Source organism: Pleurodeles waltl, chromosome 3_1, assembly GCF_031143425.1.
Source record: "Pleurodeles waltl isolate 20211129_DDA chromosome 3_1, aPleWal1.hap1.20221129, whole genome shotgun sequence".
Lineage (NCBI taxonomy): Eukaryota > Metazoa > Chordata > Amphibia > Caudata > Salamandridae > Pleurodeles > Pleurodeles waltl.
In genome coordinates this window covers 645,306,138-645,318,784 of record NC_090440.1, presented here as the reverse complement: position 1 = coordinate 645,318,784, position 12,647 = coordinate 645,306,138, and the positions used below count along the sequence as shown (strand labels likewise).

Sequence of the window (12,647 nt, the reverse complement as noted above, 5' to 3'; positions counted from 1 at the left end):
TGTGAATTAAAAAAACAAAACAACAGGAACACCTTAATCAGTTCACTTGATCAACCTATGCTCACATATTCCTTTTCTGTGCCTTTTCTGTGCAGCCCATGTCCACTGCAGTAGTTCCTTTACATACATTGCTTGGAATGCTAGTATTCCCCGTGGCGTTATGCTAACTGTCATAATCCTTCACACAGGATAATGAAGGTTCGGTTCTAGGTGTGTCTCTTCAAGCAGCCCACCTATTATCTCTTTCTTAGCTATGCTGCGGAATCACATACTTTTTTGTATGTACTTCTTGGCTGCATTCTGTGACATTTCACCTCTCTGATATCTATATATTATCGTTGCCGGAATGCCTTCCATAACCAATGGTTTTGTTGGGTGTCATTTGGTCTGTTATTAATCTTTTGTACACTCCTTTAGGGGTTGTTTCCCTCAACATGTGTTTCTTTCCTACCTGTTCACATCTCTACAGGTACTTTTTCCTACATTTCCTCCCCAGGCATTACAATTTATTGCAGCTCAGTGGTGGGACTGTTTTTTCTCTGTCCACTAGTTGTCTTCCTTTATAATCTTACAGGTTTCTAAGTTCGACCACTTTGGTCCTTTCCAGACATTGCCGAGTTCTGCTGGTTTCAGCATCCTGTTGTTCTAAACCTAAGAATTTTCTGTGGCCTCATGGTCACGGTCAAAGACCTTCACTCTAATTGGTGGGACTTTAAGGCCTGTCTCTTGACAGACCTCACCTTTAATTTCTTTTCTTTTTCTGCCCTGGTCCTACCTTCAGTTTTCCACAGCTGTTTGCTTTCTCTTCAATGTTTTTTTCCCCATTGTTTGTTTTGCTTGTTTTCTTGCGTTCTGTGCTTCTGTGCTGCACCATTCTGTTGGCCTTTTTGAGCGGATAGTTATTCCACTTTCTGTTGCCCTTGATGGCTGCCTTTGTTTCCTCTTCATTGCTGTTTTCGTTGAAGGGTGTTTCTTCCTCCGCTTCATTTTTCTGTCAGGTTATTTCATTGTATTATGACAACACAGTGACATTAGGTTCTTTTACCTAATGCCATGCCATTTCCACTGAAAGGGTTCTATTACCAACCCTCCTATGGTGTTCTGTTTTGTCTATGGTGTGCATGTTCTCTTGCACATTTTGGGCTGAACTTTCTTAGTCCTTCAAGTCTATCATCCCACTGGGTTTTATAACTAGTTTCTTCTAGTTCTTCTAGGTCACACATTGCTGTTTGTCTTCGTACAACTTATGGTGTTCTCCTATTTACTTCAGCACATCAAGTCCTTCTGTATCCACTTAGTGTGTCCCTTCACAAGTATGCTCTGGTTTGGGGTTATCTATTTCTGCAGTGATAAAGCTGTCACTGGCACATTACTCTGGTCCTCTGGTACCAATTTTGTTGCCTGTGACTTCTATCCAGTTTCATACCTAGACGTTATACCATGATGAGTGTTACATGCCTATCTCCCACAGTCCATTGGACATTTTTACCCCTTTTGTCATTCAGCTATTTATAGGCAGCTCTGCCTCCCTCACTTGTCGCTGTCACTATCACTATTCTTTTCCAGTCAGGACTTCTCATATCTCCTGTTGATATGTCGGTCACCTATTGATTGTGGGTAACTTACATTATCCTCTCATCATGTCTGTCTCGTGCCTGGTTTACTTCCTCTTTGTTGCGAGGTTGTTCATTGCGAGACTGGTGAGAACTGTTTGCAACCCTCCTCCTGGGTTGATATTGCTTCTGGTATCTAATTGGAAGATAAGAAATCGGTAAGGCCTTATCTGGTAGAGACTCAGACTAGCCACAGATTCCTTATTGACTCACCCAAACTCCCCGCTTACGATCTGTGTTCTCTTCAGTCTCGCTTGGGATAGTCTGCTGTATTTTTATTATTGTGAGTATAACATCATGATTTTTCAATCCTAGTTCGCATATAAACTATTCCTCTGCCAGTTTCTATGTGGCTCTGCATTGTTGTGTGGATTCTAGACACAGATGAAACTGACGTCTGTGCGTCGGGGAGGGTCTATATAGACTCCACTGACGTCATGTCCAGGGATGACATCGCTACAGAGTCGCTCAGCGCTCTCAACCGACGTGCAGAAGTAGTGCTGAGGAAAAGTTTCTGGATCCAGTCTGACGCCTGCGGAGAATTCTATGATAAGGAATCTGCGGCTAGTCTGAGTCCCCACCATAGAAGGACAGATCCATTAAGCAAGAGTGGATTCTGGCCCGCTTCTAGCCCCTGTATTTTTTCTTATGTTTTTACAGCTGTTGTGAGTGAATCTCTTTGATTTAGTCTCAATCACCCTGAGCTTCCCCTAGCATACACTTAATTGCTAACTAAAAAAATTTGGAGATAAGAGGCTCTGCACTGGTTACACATCTATTTTTGCACACACTCATGTGGCCAAGTTTTCTCTCAGCGGTGGGATTACTGTCTAACACCTCCTGGTCTGCACACAGGTAACCTGTTACAAACGAGACCTCAAGTAAATTGACTTTGGTCCGTGCAGTCCTTATAACTTAAATGGACATTAACAAAATCACTTGCTCATTTCTTTTTGACTATAAGGTGATTGTAGTGCTTTATTTGAAGTCTGCAGGTTTTTACTACAATCGCACTGCAGATGGGAACGACATCAAAATACTAACTTCACACTGGAACATTATGTACAAAAGAATATATATTTTTTTCCTGTTTTCTAAAAGGTCCAAAGTGAAAAAATAACATTAATTTGTCCATAATCGTACTCCTTCATATCCTTTGAGTTTTTTATTATTTTCCTGTAACAGCCCATAATGAGATTCAGACTTTAAACTACATTGATGGGCCAAGTCAATTACTCTGCTCACCAGCAGATAAATCAACCCTTCCCCAGACACAAGCCCATTTTGGGGGGCTAGATTATCATTCTACGGGGACAGGAAAGGGGTGTGAGACAAATCTTCATGAGCTAGTTATCTCATACTTACAGATACACTCGGACATGCCCTTTATCGCAGAGGTGTAGGGTGAAGCCAGACCTCTGGTATTGCTCACACAGGGGCTTCTTTTTGAAAAATTGTAGTTTTCTTATTTCAGTTAGGTTCTCTGGTAGATGGTGACTGAACACAATTTCAATTTGCCATCTTGGAAAATCCTAAGGATGTTGTGCAGGAGATGAATGAAGTGAGGAGGGATGAAGTGGCATCTTTGGATTCAGCAAAGAAGGACACCTTTTAGGACTCTACATCTGTACTCTTAAAAGTATGCACAAGGGTAGAGCTCTGGGAGAAGAATTAAGAAGAATAGTGACTGAGGATGGATCTGATTGCTGTTGAACCCCAACCTGGGGTGGACTCTAGGCTTGTACTTCTAAGGACTCTGTGAAATCTTGTATCCAGATCCAGTAACACTATCTTTCTCACACCCTCTGTGGAACAGTAGAAGGTTGAGTTATTGCGGACTCTGCATGAGAGGGCTCCCATGGTACCTCTGTGGACTGGTTTTCAAGTGTGTACCAGTGGAGCGAAATTCTCTAACTCCTGCCTTTCAAGAGGCCTAGAGGCTGTCAGGCCTGGGGAGTGCAAGCAGGCAGTGTGACCTTACTTGAAGGATCTAGGTTGCTGCTTCAAGAACACCCCGGGCAAAATGAATATCCAGGAACTGAGACAGATTTGCAGGTGTTGGGTCCTTTTCAGTTCCATGTTGCTAGAATGAAACAGCTAGGTGTTGACGCTGCTAAATAGCTTTGAAAAGCAGGCTCTCTTTGGAAAGAAGGCAGTTGAAAAAAAAGCTCCTAAAATTCTGAAAACGTTAGATATTCCTAGTTCTGGTCAGTAGAATATGTAATTAGGAGCAAAATGCAAAACCCATTTAATTTTGTATACATGCATCTGTGATTATATCCCATTTTTGGTCTTTGTTTGGTCCTCAGAGAACCTGTTGCTTTGTGGGTCCCACAGAAATCTCAAGCTTATTGCAGTCACTCACACTCAGAGTTAGTGGTGCGGCTGCCTCAACCATGCACATGAAGAGTCTCCAGGTCTGATTAGATAACCCTACAAGTGGAGGCTGCCCTTCCAATGCATCTCAAATACATGCTGCCCCCCTGCCTTTTTCCTCGCACTTGCAAGGACCACTTGGGGAGAGCCGGAAGCAGGAGAGGGAGAGGAAAGAGGAATTTGGCGCCCCTGGCAGCTCCTTCACAAGTGAGTCAACCAGACAGTCAACTTGGCTGCTCATCCTTGGTTCCTTATGTGGCTCATGTATCCACAACACAAGGGCCCAATGCAGGAGCGGGAGCACCACAGAGCACCTCATCAGAAAAAAAAAACATGCTGGCTGGTACATTCTTCAGCAGAATGAAATGGAAAGGTTGAACAACTGTGGTCATATCAAAGGGTGCACCCCAACCGACTAAGCTGGTAAAGGATTTCCTCATAATGTTTAGCGAGAAGATACCCTAATTTGCATATCCCTGGCTATGCTCTGGGAGAGCAGAGCACAATCCAGCATACCTGTGAGCACTGAGGCTGACCAGGATAGGTGATGGCCACACTGGAGCCCCTCCTGTGTTTTTTTGTGTCTGATGCCCTTAATCACCCGGAGCACAGAACGATTGACCCGTGGGAAGATTCTCTCAGTTTCCAACTACTCCTGTGGCCAAATCATGATCCCATTCTTTGTGCTACACCAACACAGAAGGAGTTTGTACATTTATTTTTTCTATTTACAGTGTATACATTAACTTGAAAAATCCTGGAGTAAGTGCATGTGCTACGAACAGCAACGTTTTGAAACGGGAGGAAGGAATTCTCGCTTTGTGTTTCTGTTCTGCAGCCCATGCACTACCATGTAGATGTTTTACGTTTTGTGCATGCACTGAAGACATGAAAAAGAAATACAGACTCATTCTTCGTCAGTGCAACACAAAGAACAGGGTCGTGATAAGGCCCATGGAACCCTTTGTTCTGGGGTAGCTTAATGGTTAGATCCTGTCATTACTTGGTGACCATGGTAAAAGTAAGACTTTTGCAGGGCATAATATTGTGGAAATGTACTGATATGTACATTGTTGACAGTAAATCACTCCATGTATTGCTAGACGTCATTGTAATGCAGCGCCCCTTAAAGAGTTTCAGTGTTGATTGACATTGTGTTTGTCTTTATGCTTTGTCTTTGATTGTTGGGGTGATACCCTGTCACATCCAATAGACTAGATTTTTATTAATACTCCCCTTCATGCTGAGTTAGACGAATGGGGGGAGGGTTGCGTTTTTTTGGTTCAGAGATTGCTGTTGTACAGACCTGTACATATGCTTTCAGTGCACGGGTTCCAGAAACCATTTTAGGGATTACCTGAGCTGTGGGACCTTTCTTTAATGCGTGCTCTCCGATGGTTATACGACCATTTAAAGAGTGTCACCGTAGGTATTAGCTCTATATATTTGTCAGTTTATGTGTAATAAAGCATGTTTCTTTTTTATGAGGAAGTCTGGTTAGGTGTCAAAATTACTGAATGCCGGTTGTTGCAGTGCTCAGTTCTGAGTCTCTAGCCCGCAGCACCTCCCCAGAATAAACCTTTGACTTCTGCTTGCAACCCTAAGAGGTAAATGATAAAATGGGATACTTGGTTCTCACTTGGGGAATCTGCAAGCTGGGTGGTCCAGGACAGAAAGAACCCAGTTTTTACAGTAAAGGCCTAGCACACCTCGGCCCTGGTACCCTCCGACTCAGACTGCTTACACCTTATTGTGGATAGGTCTACTGCCTAAACCTTTGTGGTAGCTCGTATATGAAAGCCTAGGAAATCTGAGCTCTAGTCTGGCTATCTGCTGATGTAGAGTGTTCAGTGTATTTATATGTTTTATGTCTTGTGCCTCTCGTGCATTTTCGTTTTAATATATAAGTAAGTAAAACTGTTTTTCAACAAAATGTTTTGAATGTGTACTGTCAAATTAACCACATTTTCCTGGGGTAGGAAAACTCCCAAATCCTCCTATGAAGATGTGGGCTCACTTGCTTCGCTCGCGCTCTCAGCGCTAAAAGGAACACCGTTGACACTAGGGATTAGAGGGGAGGGCGCTTGCCGGTATTCTCCCATGAAGAGGTACCTATTGCCGTTTTCAACGAGTGATCCTAGCAGGGGAGCAATGAAATGTAACTCACAACAATAAGGGGGCATGGATATGAACAGAACTTTGAGACTGTAAACTATTAGGTCTGGGAGCACTGCAGTAACTTTACGACAACGTGGAGCCGAAATCTCAAATGGGCTTTAGAATCTGCCAGAGGTGTCACTGTAGCATCTGTCTCTGGTAAAGAAGGCAGAAGGTAACACAGCATCAAGATGTTCATTCCTCAGATCTTTAGTCAGACGTAAAATAGAAAGATGCCCTTCCCAGAGTTGCAGGCAACATTGGGAATGCATAGTGAGCTGGTAATTGCCGTCTCTGTGATTTACATGATTTATAGCACCTGATGGAATGTGATAGGAAAGGGTACAATGTATACAAAATTGAAAGGACACATAGGACATCTCTTCTCTTTAGTCTTCCTTTGTTATCATAACAACGTTATCAAGCTTGGTTTGTGACTCTCTTTCTGCTTGCAGGTCGGGGACTCATGGATTACTAACTGCAACATGTGTACTTGTACCACAAAAAACAAAGTGACATGCTCAAAGTTCATCTGTGGAACATTGCCAAACTTAACTTGCACTGAAGAAGGTTTCGAAGCTGTCTCGTTTTTCGCCCAAGAAGACCCATGCTGCCCTAAAAGAGAATGTCGTGAGTACCACCTGACTTGTGCTTGAGCAACAGAGAACAGAGAAGCAATTTGAAAGTGAAGGGAGGCTGTGTGTTCTATGACTGTCCCTTCATTAATGATGCACTCAAATTTGGAATGAAGCACACAGTTCAGTAACCCTACTGATCTGACATAATATTATTTTTTTAATGTAAACTTTGCACATGAAAAGGTGAGCATGCATTACTGGTTTAAAACGAACCAGGTGTAGCAGAGACATACGCTTATTAAACAGGGTCGATAACAATGGTTTAGTTGTGAAAGAATAAGGGCCTCATTTACTTAAAAGTGGAGCAGTGTGGCGCTGCGCCAAAACTGGCAGCGCCGCACTGCATCACTTCAGAAACACAGGGATGCGCCGTATTTAAAACAATACGATGCACTGTTGTGTTTTCCCTAGTGCTGGCATTAAAATTAGCTGCCTAGCGCTAACGTAGGCAATCTTGCACCATAGTGCAAGGGTGCCTGTGTGGCAGGGAATGACACCTTCCCGCACATAAACAATCATCAATGGCGTTTTTCTCTTCCTAGGAAAAGCAAACACAAGGTGAAATAAAAGTATTTATCCCTGTAGTGTCGGTTTTAGCACTGCCTCTGGTTTGCAAATCCTTTGTAAATCTGGGGCAGCGTCAAAATGCGATGGGTGTTGCAGTGGAACGCTCACAGCAACACCCATTGTAAGCCCCTTTGCTGCAGAAAACTGCGTTGGTTGCCATATGTAAAAGGCGGTGTTAAGCCACGCAAAGTAACTTAACGCAACCTTGTAAGCATGGGAGATGGCACTAATGGCACCTTGTAAATAAGCACATTTTTCAAAGAAGGCCACGGTGCCACTGCTGAATGTTGGGGTTGCCAAATAATAAGACTGCCTGGTGTCTTATGACAGTATACTCTCCTTGCCCCTATGTCGCACTCTCAGAGGTTCCTTTTAATGTCTGCTTTCTCCCTTTGCAAAATTCTTTCCATTTTCTCTGCTTCATTTTCCCTGGTTTGCTGCTTTTTTCTGTCTTGTTCTCGATCGAAGTTTGATGGTTAAAAAAATAGGTCCCGGCCGCCAAAAGAGTGCCAGTTACCCCCTGCCCTGCAACCACCAGCTCAAGTTAAGCACTGATGGACAATAGTGAAATCTCTGCAAAAGGATTATGGACGTGATGCAAACCAGTGATACACCAATCAAACACTGCTTTTAAACCGAAATATAAGTTCTGAAGCACCCTATGTACTAATATGTTGTATTTCTTATTTGCAGGTTGTTGTACGTTGTCCTTGTTAATGAATGTTAAGCAGGCAGGTCCCATTTGAGAGAGACCCTCTCTAAGTCGTTGCAAATGCATGTATGGTGGCGTGCAAGGGACAGCAGACCACGATCCCTGCATTTGCCTTTCCATTCGGAAAACATTTTTTAAAGCGTTCCTTGTCCATTAAACAGATTCCTGTTTCCTGCTCAGCAATACTCAGGTGGTAAATGCAGTGGCCACACGGACCATTGTCTCTTCCCGCTTTCAACCAATTATTCCCATAAGAGGAGCTGTGCTAAGAGGCGGCTTCCCTCATGCAAATCAGTGTCAACTCCAACTTGAGAAGTTGTAACTTTTAAATGGTCTGAGGCCTCAAATTCTTGCCGCAATCCACAGTCTTTCCTGCCCCTTCCTGTTTGTAAATGAACATGGAATACCTATTTTAAGAGTCATAAAAGCTCTTCTGAATCACAAACTGGTTTTTGTCTCTTATCAACAGCTGCTTAAATATAAACTTAATCTGCTCCACATTTAGTAGTTATGTCTGTCATCTGTTTAATTTTGCCTACATATAGTAAATACACCAAGGTTGGAAATGTACATTACTATGATTAGTCTTTGCTCATACGAAGTTGCACAGCCACTCACCACTGACACTGCTCCCTTCGAGGGCTTACTCTATCCTGAGTCACATATAAAGAGTTCTATCAACTTTAGTGAAAGAGGCCTTCTGTTTCCTACTATTCTGTGATCTCCTTCTGACTGTTGTTCATTGCTGTTTTTGCAAATCTTAGCGGCTCTCGGTCGGTGTCTCTTCTGAGATTATTTCGCCCGTTTCAAGGTTCAAGATTTCTTTCTCTTCCTCATTGGATGGAATAGTTGTGGGTCTCTAATAATTTAAATTAAAGATCAGCTTAAATGGAAACCCCCATCTGTATGAACTTGATCTGCTTGCTTCGAAGGTATTCAGTGGGGAAACAGCCCTTACAACGAAGGCTAAACAATGGAAAGCCTTTATAACTAAGGCTTTGACAACCAAAAAGCTTTTACAACACCAGTCTTTTACAATGACATTTTTTACAACGAATGTGTCATTACCTTACCACGGATGCCTTTCATGGTAAATGCAAGTTTTTTGCACGTAAGTAGAAAATATTTAATATATATATATATATATATATATATCCTTGTGCTCCTGGAAAATCAATGCGTTCCTACTACAGTCCCTTGATCTGATCTCTTTTCTAAAGTCTACAATATCTTAGCTCTGCAGGAAACATGGGCTGAGCTGAGTTGTTCGATAACTGGCTTTATTGAGCACTGAAAGCCAGCTCTTAGTGAGAACAAGTACGGCAGACCAAAGGGTGGTCTATCTATATACACCTCAGTTAAATTGCAAGGGAACATTGATAATTAGCAATGGGAGATTACAGCACCCCTCTTGCTGAATAACCTTTACATCAATACCTGTGCAAGAAAGAAAAGGTCAAAACTCAATTGTTTAATACTGATTCTATGCGATTTAGCGAGGGATTATCCTCAAGCAGACTGTTTGATAATTAGGTATTTTAATACAAGCCTTGTCCAAGACCATTATGAGGACGTTGATGGGTCTCTTCCAGGGAGTAATCAGAAAATTAGGGGGCACATGTACATAACATTTTTCCTGTCGCAAACGGCCCGATTCGCAGAATCGGACCGTTTGGGACAGGAAAAAAACATTTTGGTATGTGCAGAGCCTATTTTGGGATTCCGTAGTCTATTTACCAAATTGAAAAATAAGTTTGTGAGTCACAATTAGGAAGGGGCGTTCCCTTCCTAATTGCGAGTCGCAGCGCAATGTAGCATTGTTTTGTGACCGTGAATGCGGTCACAAAACAATCACAGCTAACACCAATTTGAAACTGGCGCTAACCCATTCGCAATCTAGAAGGTTGTGAATGGCAGGAAAAATATTTTTTCAGCGCGGGCAGTGGTTTATGGACCACTGCCTGCTCTGAAAAACTGAAAAGAAAACTTTTCATTTTTGTTTTTGAAATGCATCTCGTATTCCTTTAAGGAAAACGGGCTGCATTTAAAAAAAAAAAAAAAAAACAGCTTTATTTAAAAGCAGTCATAGACATGGTGGTCTGCTGTCTCCAGAAGGCCAACCATCCCTGTGAGGGTGGCCATTCCCAAAGGGGTCACAAATTGCAAACTACCTCATGAATATACATGAGGTAGGTCATTTGCGACTCAATTGCGAATCGCAAACAGTGTAAAGTACACTGTTGTACATCCGGTTTTGCAACTTGTAAATTGTGAGTCGCTAAGACTCGCAGTTTGCAAGTCACAAAAATGGATCTTTGTACATGTGGCCCTAGGTGACTTGTGGTTCTGCAGCTAAACAGTGTGGGCTATAAAGTGTTGAATTGTCAGTTTCCAGAAGATATACCACTGAACTGGTCAAGAAATCTGCTCCTATCTTGATTACACCATCTCTATCATGGAAATGCTCTCTTCCTTAGAAAGTTATTGTATTGCTCCATGCACAGAGAGTGGCCATTGTCCACAGATCATTACCATAAATTCCAACTTATCACGCCTATGCCAGTGTTATGTACAAAGGAACATGCACAGAGAATCTTAAGTGCCTGAAAAGAAGTGCCACTGTCAGTGATACCATCATGGCAGAATGTACCCATTTCTTGGCTGAAGCTGGAGCAGGTAATGTGTCTTTGTTTACAGAATGGACGAACCTCATCACCGGATTGCTTGCTAAATTCCTATGAACAGCTTGACGGTTCAGACTAAATTTGCTTCCCTTGCATCCAACAGGCTCAGTCGTGTAGATGCTCCACTCTGGGAGTTCTGATCCCTCCCCCAGAAGGCTTAGCCTAGCTCCTCTTGCCCCTAGGACATCCACTTAATGATTTGCTTCTTCATTTATTGCACTGGTACCTTGTGACTTAACTTTGGTCTTGATGTAATGCTGGTATTTAAACAGTCTCTGAGTGTCACTATCACCTATCAGTAATCCCAGTGCGAAGCAATTTTGTCGATGACTGTTTTATTGAATAATTTTCTGGTATATCTTGTGCACCAGCGCTTGGGAGACTTTTTCCCTCATTAGCAGATCAGTGATGTGTGTTTTCGCAAAACGTTTTAGATGCTCCCTGTGGCAGGCACATTTGACAGACCGCACGTTCTTGTAGGAGGCTGGCCTGGTTTCAAGTGCGTACCTATTGTTCTTACACCTTATACCAGGTCCAGTTATCCCTTACTAGTGAAATGTAGGCAGTGTCTAGAAGCCAGGCTCTCTAGAGGTAGCTGTAGCTGAGCAGCCAAGGCTTAACTAGGAGACATACAAAGCTCCTGCAATAACACTGTAGTCACACAGTACTCACACGAAAGAAAGAAAACACTCAGTGTTACAAAAATAAATGTACTTTATTTTAGTGACACAAATGCCAAAAATGCCATAGAGACTATACTTCACTAGGAGGTAAGTAATACACAAATTATATACACTAGTATGCAAAAACAGGTGTAAAAACAGTTAGAAACAGTGAAAACTGTGAAAATCACAGTAGTAAGAAATGGGCCTAGGGGGAACACAAGCCATATACTAAGAAAGTGGAATGCGAATGTCGGTTTCCCACGTAGGCAAGTGTAGTGTGTAGATGGTCACTGGGAGTACTATAAATCACCAACGGTAAGTACTTGAACCCATCGCAGAGCCCAGGAAAGTAGGAGTAAAGTACAGTAACTTTCCCAGAAGACACAGAAACACAAGAAAGAAGATTATGCGAGACCCAGAAGAGAATGCAAGACACAAACAGTGGATTCCTGGACCTGAAGACCCATGGAAGAAGGGGACCAAGTTCAAGAAGCACAAAAGAGCCAAGGGAGAACAGGAGCTTATGCTAACCCGGAGAATGAAGGTGCAAAAGAAGAACCTCAGGTGAAGAACAACAGTCAGTACTGCACCCATGAAGATGGATGCAAGTTCCTGGTTGGTGCAGCAAGCCTTGGCACACACAATGCTCACGTTAGTGGAAAATGGCGCTGCCTAGAGCCCGGAGGGACCTGGTGGATTCAGGAATCGGGGTAATTGAGCTTTTGACAGTCAATGGGCTAATCCAGTGGTGCTGGTACCCAAACCTAATCCCCAGAGAGAAAGGAAAGAGTTGAGGTTCTGTGTGGACTACAGAGGACTGATTGCAGTCACCATATGTCTAGAGCTAATGAGCTCATTGATAGGTTAGGGGCTGCTAAATATCTGAGTATCTTTGATTTCACTTCAGGCTCTGGCAGCTTGTCCTCAGTGAAGGAGCAAAGATGAGGTCAGCATTCTCCACACCAGAGGGACATTACCAACTTAAAGAAATGACCTATGGCTTAAAGAATGCCCCTGCCACCTTCCAAAGGTTGTTGGACAGGGTCCAGTATGGACTGGAGCAGTTCAGTGAAGCTTTTCTGGACAGTATAGCTGTGTACAGATCCGCCTGGGAGGATCACTTAAATCACCTGAAGTAAGTGCTTCAGGCCCTGCAGAGTTCAGTTGTTTATCTGGGTCAAGTTGTAGGTGGAGGCCATGTAGAACCTCTCCATGCTAAAATCCAAGCCATATTG

At 42.9% G+C, this 12,647-nt stretch overlaps 1 protein-coding gene across 1 annotated transcript in view; it reads left to right on the top strand.

Annotated features, from left to right (window-relative positions):
* The window catches only part of LOC138284408 (intestinal mucin-like protein), a 362,338-nt gene that overhangs the window by 140,871 nt on the left and 208,820 nt on the right, over positions 1–12,647 (top strand). Inside the window, exon 6 of the mRNA XM_069223145.1 lies at positions 6,602–6,776. Coding sequence (XP_069079246.1) covers positions 6,602–6,776 — 175 coding nt within the window. The remainder of the gene's footprint in view (positions 1–6,601; positions 6,777–12,647) is intronic.